Source organism: Triturus cristatus, chromosome 10, assembly GCF_964204655.1.
Source record: "Triturus cristatus chromosome 10, aTriCri1.1, whole genome shotgun sequence".
Classification (NCBI taxonomy): domain Eukaryota; kingdom Metazoa; phylum Chordata; class Amphibia; order Caudata; family Salamandridae; genus Triturus; species Triturus cristatus.
The window spans coordinates 278,079,538-278,101,924 of NC_140593.1; the positions used below are offsets into that span (position 1 = coordinate 278,079,538).

A 22,387-nucleotide genomic window follows, 5' to 3' on the forward strand; every position below is an offset into this window, starting at 1 on the left:
GTGCAATAGTAATAAAAGAACACCAATGTACGGCTTTCCTCATTTTGACTCAAACGTCCTACTGTCCAGATTGTACGTTTGGAAAACTGACATTACACCGCATGGTACATCAAGGACATCAATAGTGCATTATCTAAAGTTAGATAATGTAGTGCCTGTTGTAACAAGATGGTGAAGCATCCATGCACATAAACAGTATGCCACCGTTATAACCAAAACACACGTTCAGCTACTTCCTGTCTAATTGCTCCTTTCTAATAATATTACTGCATTCGTTTTCCACTCGTGGAACTAGAGTGCCACTACTGTAAACAATAATATATTAGAAGGAAAGTAATACATAGATAAGGAACTTGAAGACCAGGCATGCAGCAAAGTACATGGAACTGCATTGTTCTAGCTTTAAACGTCAAAAGATGGAGTTCCAGAAGTTTGTGTTGTTCTTGTATAAATAAGTTTATGTCCGGGTCAAGCTCCTTAAAACTTAATAAAATTAAATTAATCTATACAATCCTATAATAAGGTTCATATATAGAAAAATAATACAACAAAATTAAAAACAGTAAAAAAAACACCTTGAATAAAAAATATCTAACATATTGCATTTGTAGTACTTTGGCTTATAAAATTCATACACATTAACAAGGATCAAAGCCAGGGATACTAAAAATCGATTTAAACTATAAGTGATCTAGTAGCCCTAAAAGAATTTGGGAAACCACATTGTAATGTCTCACGCCAAGATCTATACAGAATGGTCTAATCCATACCCTTCTTAGCCTTGTATACATTGGACAAAAAAATGAAGAAATGGTGAACATCCACAATCATATAATTACAAAACATACAAAGAAGATATTTAGTTGGGTTAGGCTTCCAATAACTGGTAACCTTGCTAACCAACAACGTACCCAGCCTAAATCTAATAAACAAAAAACAACGTTTGAGCCTGGAAAGGTACAATGGTGGCCACATATGGTTCAAAGGAGGGTACAGATTTGTGGGACAAGAACCCTTTCATGAGTCCACCAAGTTTGGAGCTCCTATGATAAGACTCAACCTTAAAATTCCAAAATGTCTCTTTACAGTGGCCTTCATACTTTTGATTGAGAATTGCCCAATCCTATATCACTAAAATGCAGTTTAATATGCTAAAAACAGGTTATTGAGTGCACTTCCTCCAAGTTCATGACTTCTATAGGACAGACGGACAAGTTACACCTTATTTGCTAGTGACATGATCTATCTGGAGACTCCTTACATTTGAATTTCTCAGGCGACAGACTGGAGCCGGAAGATTGTGATGTTTGAGTCACCTATATAGGCACCAGACGTCCGTTACTTTTCATGACTTTCCACGCCATTAGCACAGAGCCATAAAGTGTACTGACATTGGTATGTTTCAGGCAACTAGGGCCCTGAAAGTGAACAGCCCTGACTCTAATAACCTATCTGCATTGTGGGGAGTATGGGTGGGTCGGTAAGGAATCGGCGGCAAGATCATGTCTCTACCAGATAAGGCTTTATCGAAGATAAGTCACTTGTCTATTTGATAGAGCAATCTAGCCACAGATTCTTTACCTTTGAATAGATACCCAAGCAATACCATACTCAGCGGAAGGGCTGCGGATAAGTTAGAGCAGGAAGCCCTGCAGGACAGAGTGGCCAAACAGGCCATCCCTGAGGACTAGACTGTCTAGGCATAAGTGCTTGGTAAATGTGTGCAGGGATGCCCACATTGCTGCCTGACAAATGTAAAGGACTGGAGCTCCATGTTGCAGTGCCATGGTAGCAGCCGTAGCTCTGGTGGAATGAGCCATTAAGCCTTCAAAAGGCTGCTTTTTGGCCAGAGCATAGCACATTTTGATGCAGAGGACGACCCATTTCAAGATAGTCCTCTTCTCCACCGCATCACCTTTCTTTGATCCAACGTACCCCACGAAGAGTTGATCGTCCACCCGGAACTCCTTAGAGCGGTCAAGGTGGAAGGACAGCGCTCTTTCTGGGTCCAGAAGGTGGAGTCACTCCTCTTGTTTTGAGGGGTGCGGAGGGGCGTAGAAAGTGGGCAAGGTGACAGAGTGCCCCACATGGAATGGGGTTACCACTTTCAGTAAGAAATTGGCCCTAGTGCGAAGCACCAAATCATCATGGAAGATGGTCAGGTAAGGAGACTTGGATGACAGAGCCTGCAATTCGCTCACCCTCCTGGAAGATGTAATTGAAACTAAAAAGGCTGTTTTGATAGTAAGCAGCCAGAGGGTGCAATTGTGCAGAGGCTCAAATGGAGCGCACATTAGGAGCCAAACTAAGGTCCCATTGAAGCATAAAGAAAGGAGATGGTGGGAACATATGTACAAGTCCCTAACGGAATCTATTTACAATGGCAGATTTGAATAAAGAGGGTTGGTCTGGCAGGATGAAGAAGGCAGATAGGGCCGAAAAGTATCCTTTGAGGATGCCCAGGGCCGAGCCCTACTAGGCAAGGGTAAAAATACAAAGCAAAAATGTGAGAAAGGGAAGCAGAAAGAGGATTAATAGACCTTTCTGCACAATATTTTACAAAGTCGTGCCACAGGCAGGCATACTCAGTTTTAGGTAGAGGGATGCCTGGCTGCCAAAATAGCATTACAGACTTCGGGAAGAAGGTCGAATGCTATCAACTGCTGACGGTCAATCTCCATGCAAAAAGGCGTAAAGTTGACAGATTCGAGCGGAGGACCCTCTGCTGCTGCTACGACACCATATTATCCCAAAGGGGCAGCCTGATCGGAGGACTGATGCTCAACTGGAGAAGCTTGGGACACCAGACTAACCATGCCCAGTCCGGAGCCACAAGCATGACTTGGGCCCAGTCGCTCTTGATCTTCTTGAGCACTCTAAACAGGAGTGCTACTGGGGGAAAGGCGTCCAGGAGGCCTGATCTCCACTCGATAAGAAAAGCGCCTCAGAGCGAATGCCGCTTAAGAAACTCCAGTGCGCAAACCTGCTGACAATGCCCTGGCAGAGATAAACAGATCCAAACAATGCTCTCCCTACTGCTGAAAGAGGCCTTGCGCCCCCTCCGGATGGAGACGGTTTTTGTGAGCCACTAGGCATCAACGGATAAGTTTATCTGCTCTGGCGTTCAGAGAACCTGCCAGATGTTGAACCACCAGAGATATGCCCTGCTATTCCAGCCATGTCCAGAAAAACAGGGCCTCCTGACAAAGGGTCCACAAACCCACCCAGCCCGGTTTGTTGCAGTACCACATGGCGGAAGTGTTGTCCGTGAACACTTGATCCAGCTTTCCCTTGATTGAAGGAAGAAAGGCTTTCAATGCCAAGCAAATTGCTCGGAGCTCCAGCAAGTTGATGTTGAGTACGAATTCAGCCAGAGACCAGAGTCCTCTGATCTCCACCTCTCGCAGATGTCCGCCCCATCCCAGAAGTGATGCATCTGTCTCTAATGTGTGGTCTGGTTGGGGAAGGGAGAGGGATCCGCTTCTGACCCAATTGTGGTCATTTAGCCACACTGCAGGTCCTGTGCAGTTCTCTCCGCGATCTGGATAGTGTTGGAGAGATTCCCCTGATGCTGCGCCCACTGGAACTTCAGGTCCCATTGCAGAGCCTGCATATGCCATCTGAAGTGTCACTAGAAGGATGCAGGAGGCCATGAGGCCCAGCAGCCTCAGAGTCATTCTCACTGAAATCCAGGGTAGGGGCTGAAACATCGGTGTTGTAGCCTGAATGATTCTGGACACGAGGCTCGGGAGGATAGGCCCAAAACCGCACTGTGTCCAGAACAGCTCAGATGAAAGGGAGCGTCTGAGGGGGAGTCATGTGTGACTTCGGCATGTTGATAGTGAAGCCCAGCAAATGCAGGATACTAGCGGTAGTCTGGAGGTGGGAGATGACAGCCTAGGGGGGAGACCACCTTCAACAGCTAGTCATCATGATAGGGGAAGAGTGGCACCCCTGATCTCCGCAACTAAGCTGCGACCACCGCCATCACCTTAGTGAACATCCGAGGGGCGCTAATGAGGCCAAAGGGGAGCACAGTGAACTGAAAGTGCTCGTGGCCTACCATGTATCGCAGTTAGCATCGATGAGCAGGCATGATGGGAATCTGAAAATAGGTGCCCTGCACGTTCACGGATACCATCCAGTTTCCTGGGTCCAGGCTAGACAAGACCTGATCTAGAGTGACCATTATGAACTCTTTTTTTTGTGGGGAAGTAGTTAAGGGGCCGTGGATCAAGGATAGGGCGCAGACCCTTTTTCCTTCTTCGGGACCAGAAAGTAGGAGGGAAAAACAACCAAAGCCTACTTTTGGCACCAGAGCCCTCTCTATGGCTCCCTTGGCCAAGAGAATCATGACTTCCTCCTGAAGCAAAATCAGGTGATTTTCCGTCAGCTGGTTGCAAGCTGGAGGCATAGACGGAGGGGGTAGTCTAGAAGGGGAGGAAGTAGCCCCTTCAGAATATCTGGAGGACGCACCAATCCAAAGTGATGTTCTGTCACTGGTGGAGATGATGGCGGATCCTACCACCAACTAGCTGCCCAAGATCTTAAAGGCAAAAAGAACAATTGATGGACAGAATGCAGAACAATGTCATACATTCACCCCAGTACATAGATCTGGGCCTAAATCCATTGTTATTTTGGTCACAATGCCATTCCAGTTTGGACCCAGCCATATGCAAATCAATCTTGACCCTGCACCCAATGGGAACAGTCCAGCCCAAACTGCCAGGCCAGGTCCTCCCTGGACTGGAAACAAGCATCCTAGGACCGGTTTCCTGCAGTCCGTCCATCAATTGTTTCTTTTGCATTTGTCGCCCTAGGTGGGAAGGGTATGCCCAGATGTGGGTCCCGTGCTCACTACACCACTGGATTCAAGCTAGCCTGGCTGACGAAGGGCGATGCCCTGAAACCAGTCCCAGGATGCTTGTTTCTGGTCTAGGGATTACCCAGCTTGGCAGTTCGGGCTGGACTGTTCCCACAAGGAACAGGGTCAAGACGGATTTGCGTATGGCTGGGTCCAAACTGGGGTGCTGTGGTGAGCAAAATAATGATGGATTAAACCCAGATCCTTGTGACTCGGGTGAATGGTTGCATTGTCCAGCATTCCGTCCTTCAATTGTTTATTTTGCAAGATCTTAAAGGGCCGGACTAGGAATGCTTTGAGGCTGAGGTTGCAAAGGGTGGTGGACTGAGCCGACCTCTGGCTGCTCAACACACGGGATTGGAATGAGCTGCGCAGAGGTTGTTGAACTTGCACGGCCTTGTGGCTGGCGTGGCTGAAATCCCCTTCCATAGCCACAAAAGGGGCGAAAGGCAGACTGGGGGCGAGTGGCCACTGAAAGGCCCAAGAACTTGGCTGTAGCACATGAGTCCTTAAAGCGCTCAAGGTGAGGTCTGCCTAATCTCCAAAGAGGAGGGTGTCATCGGAGGGCATGTCCATGAGAAACTTGACATCCCCTGAAATGACAGAAGCTCTCAACTAGGCGTGGCATCGAACAGCCACCGTGAATTAAATTGATCTGCTCAGCAAGTCGATCGTATCAATACCACAGTGAATGGCTAACTTTGCCGCATCACTCCCGTCTGATACTGCTTGGGAGAGGATGGCCTGCGCCTCCTCTGGGACCTATGGCAGCACCTGCACAACTGTTTCCCACAAAGTGTGGGAGTAATGGTCCAATAAGCATGCGGTGTTCACCGACCGCAATGAAAGGCTGGTGGAAGAATACATTTGATATATATATATATATATATATATATATATATATATATATATATATATATATATCAGCAAAGCACTCTCCTCTCTCGAGTCTGACCAGCTGAGCAGAAGGGAGCACGGACCACGGATTCTTTTCAAATATCGGTTTATTCACAAAACCAAAACAAACCAGGCAGCCATAACGCGTTTCATCCCTCCTGGGGGACTTGATCACATGACGCAGTTTAACCAATGACATGCGGTATTTAAAGGAAAAACACATTTTTTTACATTTTTTAACATCACGTCATCTGATTGGGCAGTATTTCGATAGTGGTTTCCTATGTATATTTCATTTCCTATGACACTTAATCAGCAAAAATGTGCAGTATGACATTGTTATTTAGACTTTCACATCAATCTCAGGATAAATCCTGTAATGTTCAACGTAAACTATTTACAATATTGATTAAAGAAATTAGGCCCAATTTTATAGTGGTAATCCAGAATAAAATAGGATGAAATATAATAAATATAATAAAATAACATAAAATAGCGCTCAAGTTGATCCTAATGTAATGGGGTAGAATTGTTGTTACTAGTGCAACATATAGTTTCTCCAGTGTTAAAACCAGCATTTTGTGGGATTTCCCTTGTATGAATAAATATCAAGAATAAATATATTTAAATAACACAAATCACAATTGAGATAGTTAGAACAGGTTAAAAATAGACTGTGCATGAATATATCTTGTTAAAGACACATATAAATACACAAATATCAATCCTTAAATATTAAATATTAAATACCAAAATATTTAAAACCATCAATTGATCATAATCTCGTGTACTTAATGTTGGATCACACAAAGTCTCACCAATCTGTGGACTGATAGCTAAATGAATTACAGTAAGTTGAGTTAAGTCAACTGGACCAACAACTCATTATGAGCGTACATTTCGGTTTGTAAGTTTATTGAACCACTGTTGAAGCCCACCTACAAGATGACATATAATAGTGCAAGACTTAATACCCATAGGAAAGCGTGGCTGAAATCCCCTTCCATAGCCACAAAAGGGGCGAAAGGCAGACTGGGGGTGAGTGGCCACTGAAAGGCCCAAGAACTTGGCTGTAGCACATGAGTCCTTAAAGCGCTCAAGGTGAGGTCTGCCTAATCTCCAAAGAGGAGGGTGTCATCGGAGGGCATGTCCATGAGAAACTTGACATCCCCTGAAATGACAGAAGCTCTCAACTAGGCGTGGCATCGAACAGCCACCGTGAATTAAATTGATCTGCTCAGCAAGTCGATCGTATCAAGACCACAGTGAATGGCTAACTTTGCCGCATCACTCCCGTCTGATACTGCTTGGGAGAGGATGGCCTGCGCCTCCTCTGGGACCTATGGCAGCACCTGCACAACTGTTTCCCACAAAGTGTGGGAGTAATGGCCCAATAAGCATGCGGTGTTCACCGACCGCAATGAAAGGCTGGTGGAAGAATACATTTGAGATATATATATATATCTATCTCGTTGGAGATTTTAGACACGACTCTTGCTCCAGAAAGCGAGCCATTTGTGTTTTGGTGCAAATCCTTACAGTAGCTTTTGAGATATTAATGGAAAAAGAAGTATAGATATCTAGGGATGTGGCACTTCGCGAATCCACGCAACAGCAACAATGCCGTGATTGGCCGGCCGCAACCTGAGTAGAAGTTACGGCTGACATTTTAGAAATCGGGAAATGTAGTAGAAGGGGGCAAGGTAGATGTACCCTGAACCCCGGGTGCAACATAAGGGCCTGTGAAGAACCCCTGATGGGCAAGAAAAGGCATCAAAAGGATATTTTTTCCCACGTGCGAGACTCCACGGATTCGCTAATTCAGAAAATGTACAAAAAAAATTACACTCAGACACTAATATACCCATTCAGATACCCACTTAGACACACACTCATCCACTGGCAGACCCACTCATATACTAACACAATCACTCACAGACCCACTCGGATACTAACGCAACCACTCACAGACCCACTCAGACAAACTTACACCCACTCACAGTCACACTCAGACACTCACACACCTACTGGCAAACCCACTCAGACAGTCATGCCCCCACTTGTATACCCAGTCAGATACTCGTGCACCCACTCACTAACAAACCCACACAAACACTCTCACACCCACTCGGAGACCCATTCAGACGCAGTCACACCCACTCACAGACCCACTTAGACACTCGCACCCACTGGCAGACCCACTCAGATATAATCACACCCAAAGACCCACTCAGATCAAATCACATCCACTCACAGACCCACTCAGCCATACTTACACCCACTCACAGAACCACTCACTTACACATCCACTGGCAGACCCACTCAGATAATCATGCTCCCAAATGCAGACCCACTCAGACACTCATGCACCCACTCATATACCCACTCAGATACTCTTACACTCACTCACAGACTAGTTCAGATACTCACACTGATTGACACACCCACACAGACATTAACACACCGACTCAGACACATACAGCCACTCACAAACCCCCTCGCACACATACACAGCCACTGAGAAACCCACTTGTTAGACCTCTCGCTTCTTGCACAGTTAGCTGGAATTCCTAAGATGCTCAGGTGCTTGTTCTATAAAAAGTAAGACACTTTACAGAGAGTCCCTTACATATTATGCAAGGCGGAGTTTGAACACGCTCCCTACATTTAAATTCAAGCCAATCAAGGGAACCCGTGCTTGGCTTTCGGTTCCTGAACCAGACTCCACGCCCCCCTTCTCCTCTTTCCAGCGTTTTGTTCCCTTTCCTGGTTGCTGAGCTCTGGCGTTCGAATTCTTACTTCAGACACCAACTTTCTCGAGTCACGTTAGTCCCGACTTTGCTTCTTTATTTCCAGACTGCACACAGAACTATTTGACTCACGAACGCTGACTCACAAACGTTGACATTTAGTATTCCTAGATCAGCTGCTCTCCGATTCCCCGTTGGTGTGTGTCTTCCTGAACTCGCGGCCGCGTCCTGCATTTTAACGTATATGCGGCCGCGTTGGACTTTCCTTTTGCTGGATACATTGTATCCTTTCACGCGCGGTGCGCGTTTGACTTTCCTTTTATGACCGGGCAGATGTTTTGTATCTTTTAAAAAGTGCGGTGCGCATTTGACAGCTTTATTCTTTTCTTTTCACGCGCGAGACGCGTTTGCCCTTCCCCACTATACTTGGGCATTACCGCTTTAAGAAGGGTTTAACTTTATTCTCCTGGCTTACTGGCAACAGCATTAATGCAAGAGTTCATACATTCGCCAGATATCGACTCCTAGCTGACCCTAACCTTCCTTTGACTTGGTCTTTCTTTTACATGTATCTTGCTGTGTTTGCCAAATAGGAACATTTGCCCTCTTGATCAATTCCCATGCACAAGACCCTTCAAGACAACCGGAGATGTCCAGCTGGTAAGAGATTGTCTTGTTTTTATAGAACAGGCACTGAGTTTTACTTGTATTCTCTGAGGTGGGAGGGTAATTGTTTCATAGCTGTTTGTTATTTTCTTCCCACAGGTTGTTGCCCTCTTGTTTCCAGTTCCGCCCTGACCCTGAGGGAAACGGCTGGGGGATTGAGAAATAGTCACACCTGAGCATTCTCTCCCCACATCTCCTTGGGTCAGTTTCCTGGTATAAAGAGTTTGGTGTTATATCCGGGTACTGGCTTGGGGAGTGTGGGGAACTTCTCTTTGCTCCTGTGGATTGGACCTCGAACCTTGCACCAGGTTAGTAGCATCGGCAACACCACTCACACATCCACACCGCTACTCTCACACCGACCCATACCGCCACTCACACATCCAATAATACACAAATAAAATCACCCAGCAGCCTCAGGGCCATTCTCACTGAAATCAGGGATAGAGGCTGGAACATCGGTATCATAGCCCAAATATCCTGGACTTGCTGTTCGGGAGGATAGGCCCGATACTGCGCTGGGTCCAGAACTGTTCCGATGAAAAGGAGCTTCTGAGAAGGGTTCAGGTGCGACTTCGGCACGTTGACTGTGAACCCCAGTGAATGCAGGAGGTCCGCCGTAGTATGGAGGTGGGCGACTACAGCCTGGGGCGAGCTCGCCTTCAACAACCAGTCGTCGAGATTGGGGAAGACTGGACCCCCTGATCTGCACAAATAAGCTGCAACCACCGCCATCACTTTCATGAACACCCGTATGGGAGCTGGTAAGGCCAAAGGGGAGCCCGCTAAACTGAAAAGGCTTGTGGCCTACAGTGAACCGTAGGTAACGCCTGTGGGTCGGCAGGACGGGGATGTGAAAATAAGCTTCTTGCAAGTCCAACTCTACCATCCAGTCTCTAGGGTCGCGGACAGACAGGACCTGAGCCAATGTCAACATTTTGAAATTCTCCTTCCGGAGGAAGCGGTTGACGTCCCTGATGTCTAAGATAGGACGCAGGCCTTCATCCTTCTTGGACACCAGAAAGTAGTGGGAGTAGTAGCCACGACCTACTTCTGGCACAGGGACTCACTCGCTAGCTCCCTTGGCCAAAAGAGCCGCAACTTCCTGATGGAGAACGGCCAAGTGATTCCCCGACATGCGATGGAGTGTAGGTGGCATGGTAGGTGGCATGGAGGGAGGGTTAGTCTCGAAGGGGAGGGAGGAGCCCCTCTGACTATCTGCAAAACCCAACTGTCCAACGTAATGTTGTGCCAGTGGGGGAGGTGATGGCGGATCCTGGTGCCCACTGGCAACTGGTGGCCCTGAAAAGTTGGACAAGGAAGGATTTGAGGCTGCTGCATAGGGGACACTGGTGGACTGGCCCACCCACTAGCCCCCAGGCCCACTGCGGAGGGTCCAATGTCCCCTGCCCCACAGAGGCTGGGCAGCCTGCGCAGGCCTGCGGATCTGGGTGGAACATGATGGTGCACCCCTTCCGTAGCCACGAAAGAGACGAAAAGCAGACTGCGTAGGACGAGAGGTGGTAGCCCTAGAGTCCTTGAAGCACTCGAGTGCATTGTCCGCCTTGTCGCCATCAAGCGACGGCCATCAAAGGGCATGTCCAAAAGGGTCGATTGGACATCACCCGAGAAGCCAGTGGATCTCAGTCAGGCGTAGAATCTCAGGGCCACAGACGTTAAAATTGTCCTGCCTAGCGAGTCGGCGGTGTCCAGCCCACAGCGAATGGCAAACTTTCCTGCATCCCTCCCTTCTGCGACCGCATGGGAGAGTACCTCCCGGGCCTCCTCCGGGCACTGTGGCAGCACCTGCCCAACCGTGTCCCACACAGAGTGGGTGTTAGAGCCCAGGAGACATGCGGTGGTCACGACTGCAAGATGATCCAGCTACTTATATTCCCTATCTGGAGGAGCAGAAGGGAACGCGCCTTTGGACGTTGAGGCTTGGACCACCAAGCTCTCAGGGGTAGGATGTTGAGAGAGGAAAACGGGGTAGCCCAGGGCCAGGCAGTGGGGTCGGGCAATCATCCTGTCCACAGGAGCCCCTGTGCTGGGCTTGGACCAAGTGCCCAGAAGGATGTCTGTGAGTGCCTCATTGAATGGCAGCAGGGGCTCCGAAGAGGCTGCTGCTGGTTGAAGCACCCCAGTCAGGAGGTTAGTCCTAACTGCCACCGTAGGTAGCTCAAGGCCGAAGGCCTCAGCCGCCCTACGCAACACCACAGCATAGGAGGCTCCCTCCTCCGTAGCCATGGTAGGGGGAGAAAGCATACCAAGGTCTGGGGATGTATCCAGACCACTGGCTTCACCAAGTTTCTCTCTCCAGTCCAGCTCTTCAAGCTTATCTGCCAGAGGGTCAATAGACCCCCTCCCAGTCATCCACACCCTCTTCTGGCTGCCACTCAGGGCGATGAGGAATGCCAGGATAGAACAGAGGTACGAAAATACCATTTGGCGCCAGTACTGGTGTCGGTCGACGCTGGTCCTGCTTGTGTCCATATCGAGTGGGAGGCTGGGGTCGGCACCCGCTGGGGACACAACCGACGTCGGAGGGGGCCGAGGTGTTGTCAATTGAATAGGCGCCAGAGGAGGTGTTGAAAGGTCGACCGGTGCCGATCCGGATCCAGGCCTGGACCCCTGGGGGTCCTGCGGCGCCGGAGCCACCAGCATCGAAGGCCTAGAACCCCCAGCAGAGTCCGCGGGGCCAGAAGGCGTGCTGGCGGAGTCGGGCTAAACAAAGATGGAGTGGAGGGCTTCGTAAAAGGTACGAAGTTGGGCAGGGATCAATCCGGCTCCCGGGAAGTGAGGGAAACTCGGGGACGACCCAACAGGCTCCGCAGGCGGAGCCGAAGGACGACAACCTTCCACATCCGACGTCGCGTCGGCCGACGGATGGGGAGAAGGCGAAGAGCGATGGTGCTTCTTTGTCCTCTTCTTGTGCTTCGACTTACCGAAGACTTCGAAGAGGAGTGATGGTGGTGACTTCGGGACCGGTCCCGCGACCTTCCTCTCGACCAGGACCTCGAGTTGCGTGGAGCTGACTGCCAAGTCTCCAGAAGCTTTCGGGACCGCTCCTGCAAAGACTTTGGGTTCACGGTACGACAGGCAGAGCACGACTTTGGGTCGTGGTTGCGCTCCAGACACCAGAGGCACACGAGATGTAGGTCCATGACCGACATCAACTTATGACAGGAGTCACAAGGTTTGAAGCCGGTCCGTCGATGTGATATCCCTCCGTGCACCAGGAGTCAAACGACTCAAAAAAAGAAGTCGACAAAAAGAAGAAAAAACTAAGGGTACTGCTCTCTCCGGATATGTGCTTGCTGACGCGAAAAAAGAAAGAACTGATGTCAGCGTGCAGGGGTGGCGTATAAGTAGATACCGCAACGTCATTCCGGTGATCCTAACGCCAATGACTAATGCAGAGACGACCAACGCTACCTACTGACGCGAAGGGGTACTGCTGAAGAAAAAAGTGTCTCCGGATCCAGTCTGACGCGTGGAGGTAATTCTAAGTAAGGAATCCATAACGAATTGTCTCTTTCAGATAATGGTTAAATAAGCTCCTTAAAACTGAAAAAGAAGTTGAATGAAATTATTCACTGTAAAAATAATACCAAACATCTCCAGTTACCGGATATATTTGACTCTACTACAATGTGACCAAAAGTGACATTTTGGTGCGGACGTACATAGTTTATGCAGAGATTTCAATAACTGTAATGCTTAATTACAACTGATATACAGAAAATAAGACCATTTAGCTCATTCAATCTGCTCATTTAAATGCCTACTGTATCACAGAGTCTTTAGCTTTAATGGAAGCTTCAACAAAACAGTAACCAGGTTTGTTTAACGTGAGGGGGGACAAAGTTAAATTCTGTCCACAATGATCACATGTTTTAATTTTTGTATTAATTACATTTTATGCCTCTAGAACATTTTGGATCGATTGTTTAAAAGTTATTAGTTGAGAAACTAAAAAAGAAAAAGTGAGCACCAGTACACATAGAATGGAAAACTTAAAAATAAAGAGATTTATCGCTGCTGTCAAATCAAAAACTTACTTCAATGGTATATGTCTGAGCATGCTTGATGGTGTCTCCAGAATGCAAGGTTCTTAAAATAGTATATTCCTTAGTTGGGGCAGCACCGCGTTGAGTACTGTGTGTATTGGAGTCATCACTCTGGATGTGGCTAAAATCTGGTCCATCTTCTGAAAGGTCCGATTCTTTGGAGCCAGTTGTTTTTTTCTTTTTTTTCTGTTTCTTAGGTATATTATGGCCATCGACTTGGGCTTTTCGCTGCCTAAATTGTGCAAGCTAATAAAAAAAAAAAAAGAAAATCTGGTTATAATACATTTGTTCACTGGACGTAGTTGTTTTATTATGACTCTCATTCAAATAACAGATTATAGTAGAGTATTGTGGTTACCATTTCAACATTTAGCGTCAGAGTACCCTTAAAGAGGCATAAAATAGGATACATTTCTGTGTAAATTAAGAACATCATAGGAAATACTGGGAGATCCCTTAACAGATGGAGAGTGGATAAATGTGCACGAGGCAGCGAATATGGTTAGCTCCAATACACGAGTCATGCTACTGCAATTTCACTTAATATACCAAACATACCTTACTCTACAAGCCTTGCATGCCACATACCCCCACCCAATCTGCCTGCAGGCCCCTACAGCAGACTTCATACATATGGTATGGTCTTGCCCTTCTCTGTCCCCTTATTGGCAGACAAAGTTGCACTGTCTGAATAGGGACTCGGGATGGGCAGTGCCACTTGAGATCCATCAGGTGTTACTAGGCCTGCTTTCTCCTCCTGCAAAGAAAGAATGTAGTAAAAAGTTTGTCCTGCTTGGCATGGTCTTGGCAAAGCACAGTATAGCGATTGGGTGGCTTAGCCTGGTACCCCCTACATATGTGGCATGACTGAAAGACATTTCTGAGTAGGCGGTAGCGGAAGAGCTGTGCTTGAGACATGTATGCATAGATGATCAGCTTGAGAATGACTTGAGAGCTTGGTCGGCCATGTTATTCGAATTGAATGAACCACAGGGACTAGCCGCCTCCAGAGACAAACCCACATGATGTACTGACTGTGTCCGTGATCTACCCTCCTCTACCCCTATCCTGAATATGTGTTACCCTACATAAAAATTTCTCCTAATCAAAAATAAAAGCGTTATGTATAAGGAAACCATAAAGAGTGGGAAAAAGTTGTGTTTCTTGGACAACATCTAGTCCAGACAAATGGGGGAAGGGTTCTCCAAGGGATGGGGTGGGAGGGGGGGTAGGGGAGCACAGGGGGATAAAAAATAAAATTACCTAATTTGTCTTAGATTTTTTTAGACTTGTTAGGTCTGTAAACCTTAGCTAGTATGGAGTTGGCCGGAATGCAAAAATCCAGGCGCTGTCTCCGCCTCGGTCTAGGGAGGACTCTGAGTGTTAAGCCTCAAACAACATGACTATACTTCAGATATTGTCTATTGGAATGTAACTGGCCTGCGCGTGAGGTCACGTAGAGCAAAAATCCTACAACATCTGAGAGATTCTCCAGCGCAGGTCATTTTCATCCAGGAGACTCATCTTCTAGAGGCAGAGACCAAAGAAATACTTAGATCTCAGAAACTGGTGGAATCTTTTATCTGTACCGACCAGACGGCTAATATTAGAGGGGTGCTGATTCTCTTCAAAAAGCTAGCTAAAGTCCAGATTTTACAATATAAGGGTGATCCAGGGGAGAGGTGGCTGATATTGATGATTACTCTAAGGGGTATCCTTTTCACTCTAGTTGGCTACTACGGCCCGAACCAGGATGACCCTTCTTGTCTCAAAATTATTTTTTCGCACCTATTGGATTTCCCAGGGCCAGTGATATGGGCAAGAGATGTTAATGTTGTCCTTGACCCCAAACTAGGTAAATCCCGCAATAGTAGAGCGATAGCCCCTTCAAGATCCAGGGCGTCCCTTTTGACAATAATGTCCCAATTGGGCCTTAGTGACATATGGAGGGAAAGGTCAGGTCAACAATTGGGGCTATCTTATAGGAACTTTAAATATAAACATAAGTCACAAATTGACTATATCCTGCTCAGTTATAATCTTAGGGACAGAGTTAAAGATATAAAATACCTGCCATCACACTTGTCGAACCACTCTAGTATTATATTGGCCTTTGACTGTATACAGATACTGCAGACTAGAGCATGGTCCTTTGATCGATCTTTATTACTCGAAGAGGATGAGTCAAGTTTCCTCTCCAGGGAAACAAATGTATTCCTAGAGACCAATTTGGGAACAGCCGATATAACTATAGTTCGGGTCACTCTCAAAGCTTTTCTGAGGGGTATCATAACTAGTAGGTCGAGTTACAGGCGCAAAAAATATAGAGATTAGACTTTAGCTTTGGAAGTAGAAATGAGGGAAGTGGAGTCAAAAATGAATAGTCAGGCGGGAGTCGGCCAGCAGGAAGATCTGGATAAATTAAAACAAGCATTTACAATGCAATGGTCTCGGCATTGTTAAAGTTAGAGCTATTGGCATTGCTCATGACATTATTTTTGTTTTTAAAACATCTCTGTCTCTCTCTCTCACAAAAATAAGTCTTATTTTTGTGAGAGAGAGAGACGTTTTAAAGACAAAAATAATGTCATGAGCAATGCCAATAGCTCTAACTTTAACAATGCCGAGACCATTGCATTGTAAATGCTTGTTTCGGATGCTTCAGGTTTTGATACCCGCTACTGGAACAGTTGAATACAAATGCAAAGGTGACAGTTTTACAGGCTACAAAGCCCTCTTCGAAGGCTACTGAAAAAACGTAGATTTTCCGTGACATCCACACACCTTTGCAAAACAACCAGAAGTTTGTTTTTACAAAGTGTATATAATGTTCCAAACATTATTTGAAGATAAGCAAAGAGGAAGAAGCTGGACGTAGTCTCGTGGGGTTGTGGTCACTGCTAATGCCCCCTTTGGAGAACAAATATTACATAAGGAAGGCTTCTGCTTCACCCCCACCCCTCGCCTACATCATGTGATCCTGGGCAAATCACGGTATGGTCCTGTGCTTCTATTCCCCAAACCCTCCCAATCACAAGCATACAAGTGTGATCCCATGCAGCTGTTACACTCTGTGTACAAAGGCTTGTGACGATTCACGTCACACTGATTGTTGATTGGAGTTTACAGACTAACTGCTGTCATTATACAGCTGTGTATTGCACACTATCAACCTTAGAAAGATGAAAGGCTGAGTAGGCCTTATGAAGTTCGGACCTCTGCCCCTCAACATACACACCAATCTCCGCAGCAGGCGCTGAGCCCACTGACCCCTCTTGAAAAGTTGCACCAGAAGTTTGGATGTTTACTTCCGGGCGTAAAATATATACCTAATACGTCACTATCTTCACCGTTCTTGTTTCTGTGCTAAAAATATTATCCTCTTAACATGACATTAAGAAGAGAAATCAAGCGACCCCCTCATCTCCCACCCGCTGGTAGCTGCTCTGCTGTGAAATGTTCGCATTTCTCTGTTAACAGCACGACTGCACCCCGTGAGCTCTTGTAAATGGGCTTAGAGTACCCTCTGCCCTGCGCAAAGCGCTTCATTGGCCATGCTAAATAAACAACGGCCACCCAAGCCCCCGATGTCGAAACCAGTAGCGCCCAGAAACCATTTGAACTCCTGCAACCAAGGGGAGGGTATTCTTCCGTGACCAGTAGAGTGCCATCCTTGCCCTCACACCCAAGATAGTTCCATGTCACCGAAATATCACTTTCCCATTCGTGGCCTTTTCTTTTACCAGTGCATCCTGGGAGTTGTAGTCTTGGTTCATTTTAACAGGACCACCACCCCTGATAACAATGAGATGTAAAAGCAAAGGCCAGGAAATGAAAAGAAGGGCGATGGGGCCATGTGGTCACCCTACCCGTAGCAGTCCACATCGTTCTACGCGTCCGCGATGCACTTCAGCGCATAGAGTTAAATCCGTATGCGGTAGGCACCGTAGACGCTTTGCTCACTCAAAAGTAAATCGCAATTAGCTCAGCTTTAGTGTAAATCTCAGCAGTGCTGGCTCAGCCGTTCATCCGTCGGATGATGATAACTTGAATACGTTCGAGATGCAAACTATTCTCAAAAACATTGCGTTTGTGGTGGTGTCGACGAAAGAAACACAAGTATTACAGCTCTGCTCTGTGACGCCAGAACGCATGCTTTTAGTGAAGGGCCGACATAATACATTTTCAAGAGGAAAAGGCACTTTACCTCCATCTTCGCAGCAGGTGAGGGCCGTCCGCCAGAGCAGTCCTTGCACCCCTCCTTGACCTCCCACCCACAGCCCCTTACACTCCTGCGCACAGCCCCCCTCGCACAAGAGTCCGCAGTGGGACAGTCCAGCCCCAGCTGAGAGCATCAACAGAGGCCAGGGAGTGACCTAACAAACGGCACAACAGCAGGAGGATGTGGGAGGGGAGCGAACAACAGGCAATCAGGGCTAAATTTAGAGCTCGAATCTAAACAGATACCCTGCTCTCCGGAGACCACGCAGGGATCCCGGCAGAGAGAGAGAAAGTGCGCAGGAGGGTAGCGGCGCAGCCCAAACATGGGGCCGCAGGGTGTGCTCTTCCGCTATCTCGCACCCTCCCCCGCCTGTCTCTTCTCTTATTTAGGGAATTCGGTGACACCGGACGGAGAGGACCGCGGCTGGAGCTCGAGGCCCTCTCCTCACTCCGGAGCAGGCCCTGTGAAGGGAGAGCACGGAGCAAGGGAGCGTGTCTCACCCTTCAAAGACAGAGCTGGAGTCTGCCCACCCCTCCTCCGACTACATATACACATCTTTGCCATTCACTCGACGCTGACGACAACATCTCTTTAATATTTAGCATTCTTAAATACTGCACTCTTTGATATTATTTTTTCTAAAACACGTTGTGTTTAAAATAATTTTACTCACTTTTGTGGTCTGTGGCGAACTCGAACTAATGGTATCCAAATTCAAAAGACTTCTCCACTGCAAGCACACTACTGCCTTTCTCCGAGGAAGAGCAGAAATGCCTCGGAGAAAGGTAGCGGCGATTTCGGATTCGGGGGCGTGTTTTGCTGTTATCTCCTCTTGCCATTGGCTGGAGGAGATAATTAGACTTTCTGCAAAAAACACGCCCCCCGATCCGAAAAGGACGGGGCCTGATCGGAGTGACGGGACCTCTTCTCCAATGGCTGGCCAGCATTGAAGAGGCCAGCCAATGGAGAACAGGGGAGAAGAGGGGCGGGTTCAAGCCCCTCTTCTCCAAGTCATTAAATCTCGGATCGAGACTGCGCAAGCGCAGCCTTCGAGCCGAGACCTAAAAATTGAAGGAACAGCTGGAGGGTATTCTTCAAAGGAGGCTCATGCGTAGAAGGGAGGCAAGCAAGATCGCCCACTTTGAGTATGGAGAAGGAGCAGGAAAGTTACTTGCGTGGAAAAAAAGCAGACCAGCTCAGGAACCATATGAAAGAAATTACGGGGGGGGGGGGGGGAACGGTGCAGCCTCCACATCTTCGGACGAAGGTATTGGTGAGGCCTTCTTGGAATATTTTCAAGAGATATATAAAGAGACCTCCATAGAAGATAAATCTAAAGCAAAAGCATGGTTGGAGAGAACTATGTTAACACCCATTAGCTCCGAGCAACAGATACACCTGGAACAGACCATCACGCAGAAGGAAGTGAGGAAGGCTATGGCGGGCGGTAAAAGGGGCAAAGCTGCTGGTCCCCACAGACTACCAGTCGACATATATAGATCTCTAGGGGAGGGCATCATTTTAATAATAACCCAACTATTTAACAAAATATTTTTGGAAGGATTAGCCCACCTGTATCATGGAAATGCTACAGTAGTCCTGATTTTGAAACCGGGCAAAAATCCTTCCAGCTGTGGGTCATACCGGCCCATATCGCTTTCAAACGCCGATTACAAAATCTTTTCTTATATTTTAGCAACTAGGTTGGGGTTGGTGGCGAAAAGGGTTTGTGAAAGAGAGACAATTGGCAGACCTGACATACGATCTGGCCGGTGCAATAGATATCGCTTCCACCTATTCACTTCCTCTTGCAGCTTTAACCCTGGATGCCACCAAGGCTTTTGACAGGGTAAATTGGATCTACCCGTCGGAAGTTATGGTGAAATTTAATCTGGGTGACAAGTTTTGCCGTACCAAACAGTTGCTATATCAAGCACCATCGGCCAAGCTTTTGGTTAACGGTAGTCTTACTAAGGCATTAGTATAACCAGGGGGACTCGACAGGGCTGCCCTCTCTCCCCCCTGTTGTTTGTACATAGAGCCTTTTGCGCAGAGGCTCAGAGAAGATCCTGATATGGAGTCTTTTAGACACGAGGATTGGGAGAGGAGGGTGGCACTGTATGCGGACGACATCCTGATACTCTCAGCAGACTTGGATACATCCCTTTTGGCAGTCATTAGACTGGCGGAGGAATTCAGGCAGGTCTCAGGGTATGAGGTAAATGCCGGGATAACTGAGATTATGACCTGGAACATCAGGGGTACTTCACATCAGATAAGCCACAGCATGCGTTACCTAGGGATTAGAGTCGTCCAAGATATAGATAAAATAGCAGAAACCAACCTAGCACGAGTCCTTCGGGAATGTCATAAACAAATGAAGTCATAGGCCCACCTTCCTTTATCCATCCTGGGGAGGGTGAATCTGGTTAAAATGACGATACTACTACTTTACTCAATACAATTCCCCTTCACTTCAATAAACTCACTATAGATAAATTCCAGCAAGAAATAAATTCCTTTATCTGGGCATACAGATCTACCAGAATAGCCTGGAAAAAACTAAGGCATAGGAGGGAGAAAGGAGGTCTTGCGTTACCTGACCTACAGTACTACACTTGGGCATTTCAACTATCACATTCTCGGATGCTATTAAAAATGCCTACTTGCACTGGGTGAGGGGACATGTTATTGGCTATGTTAAAAGGGGCGGGTCTACTGGAGGAGGGCTTCATGTTTAAATTTGGTGACCAAATATTTTATAAGAGAGTCAAATTTAAGATCTTTCAGGGATTTGCCAGAATATGGGCAAGGTTAAAAAAAATTGGTAGGTCTTAATTACTTCCCAAATTTAGCGGCACTTTGGGACTCACCGGGCTCGCCGGAATACCTTCGGGACAGGCTGGCGATGCCACTTAAAGATGCTGGATTCAAAGTATGGGGAGATCTTGTTAGCAATGAAACACTCATCTTATGAGAGGATCTAAAGAGGAGAGTGGGTAGCGGTCTCTCAAGATTTAAGTATATCCAGCTACAAAGCTGGGTACAGTCCCAGATCAGACAGAAAAAATCTATTGGTGGGGAAAACAGTCTAGAGCATCAGCTAGTTGAGAGGCCAGTAGGGAAGAAGGAGATTTCACACTGGTACTGGGCTATAGAAGAGGCGGTGGATGGGGAATTTAAGCTTGCTAACGAGCTATGGAGTGAACAGATGCCAAATGCACAGTGCGATCTCCTATGGCAGGATTTGTTTAAAACTCTTTACAGTTTAGTTAAACCTGCATGGTTGAAGAGGAACCATCTATTCACTGTGCATAGAGCATACCTATCCTATAAGGGTCTCAAGTCAACTTTAAAAAGTGTGGGTTAGCAGAAGCCTCAGACTTACACATGTTTAAAGACTGCCCCCCCATTGGCGCATTTTGGGAAGAAATACGGACAACGTTGGAGAGTATCCTGAGAGCACCAATTCAAATGGACCTGACGTTAATAATTTTTGACCTTAACAGCTACATTGTAGGTCCAGCCAGATCTCTTTTATTCTATTCGATCTTACTGGCAAGGAGACAAATATGTAAATATTGGGTGGACCCTGTCCCTCCTAAACACTCGGATTGGTTGACCTCATTATATGAAACATCTAAGATGGACTTGGCTAGAGCTTGTAGCAGAAAAAAGATTGCATATTGGGATCTGCTACTTCAATCGAAGTACCTAAGAAATAACCGTAAACGATATTCATGCTTTGTTATTCTTATTTTATTTATGTCATAATGAAGGGCGGGTCCGATGATTATGCCTTTTGGATACTGTTTGGACTACGCTGGGTCTCCCACGAGTCATCGAAAGAGTCCATCTGGTCTTTACAGATCAAGCTGGAGTGAAACCGATCCTCTTCTTTGAGGGGAAGTAACATTTCGGTCTGGAAATATACCCCTACAGGCTGAAGGCACCGAGAGATTCCATCAAAAGAACCTACGTCATCTCAGGTCGTAGAGTAGGGGTATGAAAAGACGGTCTGTTTACTATGGTTAAAGGCGAATGAGGACAAAAAACAAAATGATGTACTGACTGCATCCCAACATTGCTGAAATGAGAACTGGGAACTTGCTGGACCACGGAAGGTTACATCACGGACGTCCACACACCATTTATTATGGAACTATCTTGCACCATTAGCCGAGACTAAGCACGAGAGTGAGGGAACAAGGGGGGGGGGGGGGGGTTGTTTTTTATTTCTTGGGTCAATCTATAGACAGTTGCTTCGTCCGTGTCATTAAAAAATGTATCTATTTGCTTAGCAGTATGCCAAAGGAATCTTGGAGCATGTGTCAGCATATCACAGAGCGGCCTCTAAACCACTTATTAAGCATTGGCAAAGCAAATACGTCTTGCCTTTGGGACCATGCTGATGCTGTGCAGCATGGCTAATGAACGCGACAAAACAGCCCACGCGGACGCCCGTGTCATTTTGTACGTGCATGCATGTGCCTGCAAAAGTATCATGATATAGTGGAAGGAAACAAAGCAGGTAGGGGAAAGCAACACGGGTGGTGGAATAACACAGGGAAGAAAAGCAACACAGACGGCGGAAGCAACACTGGGTGCGCGGGGTCAAGCAACATGGATGGTGCTGGAAGCAACACAGACGGTGCAGGTAAGCAAGCATACGTAGACAGAACCACGTGGAGGGGGTGGAACTGAACGAACAACAGAGTGCAATGAGGGAAAGCACACAGAACGGCGACTGTATAAAAGTGAAAGCATACACAAGAGCAGTTTGAAGGACACAGTTGTGGATAATTACATTTTTAAAATGTTCTGAAAAGGTTAATGCTGAATGGTAAAAGGCATGCACTCTCATGGAATGCTTAGGAAAAGCAAGGTTAACGTTTTTAATTTAAATGTGAACATA

At 46.9% G+C, this 22,387-nt stretch overlaps 1 protein-coding gene across 5 annotated transcripts in view; it reads right to left on the reverse strand.

Annotated features, from left to right (window-relative positions):
- AKAP9 (A-kinase anchoring protein 9) overlaps positions 1–22,387 on the reverse strand; it is a 1,384,828-nt gene that overhangs the window by 1,232,055 nt on the left and 130,386 nt on the right. For all 5 annotated transcript variants that reach the window (XM_085631105.1, XM_085631108.1, XM_085631107.1 and 2 more), the window contains exon 2: positions 13,242–13,496. In XM_085631105.1, coding sequence (XP_085487231.1) covers positions 13,242–13,496 — 255 coding nt within the window. The remainder of the gene's footprint in view (positions 1–13,241; positions 13,497–22,387) is intronic.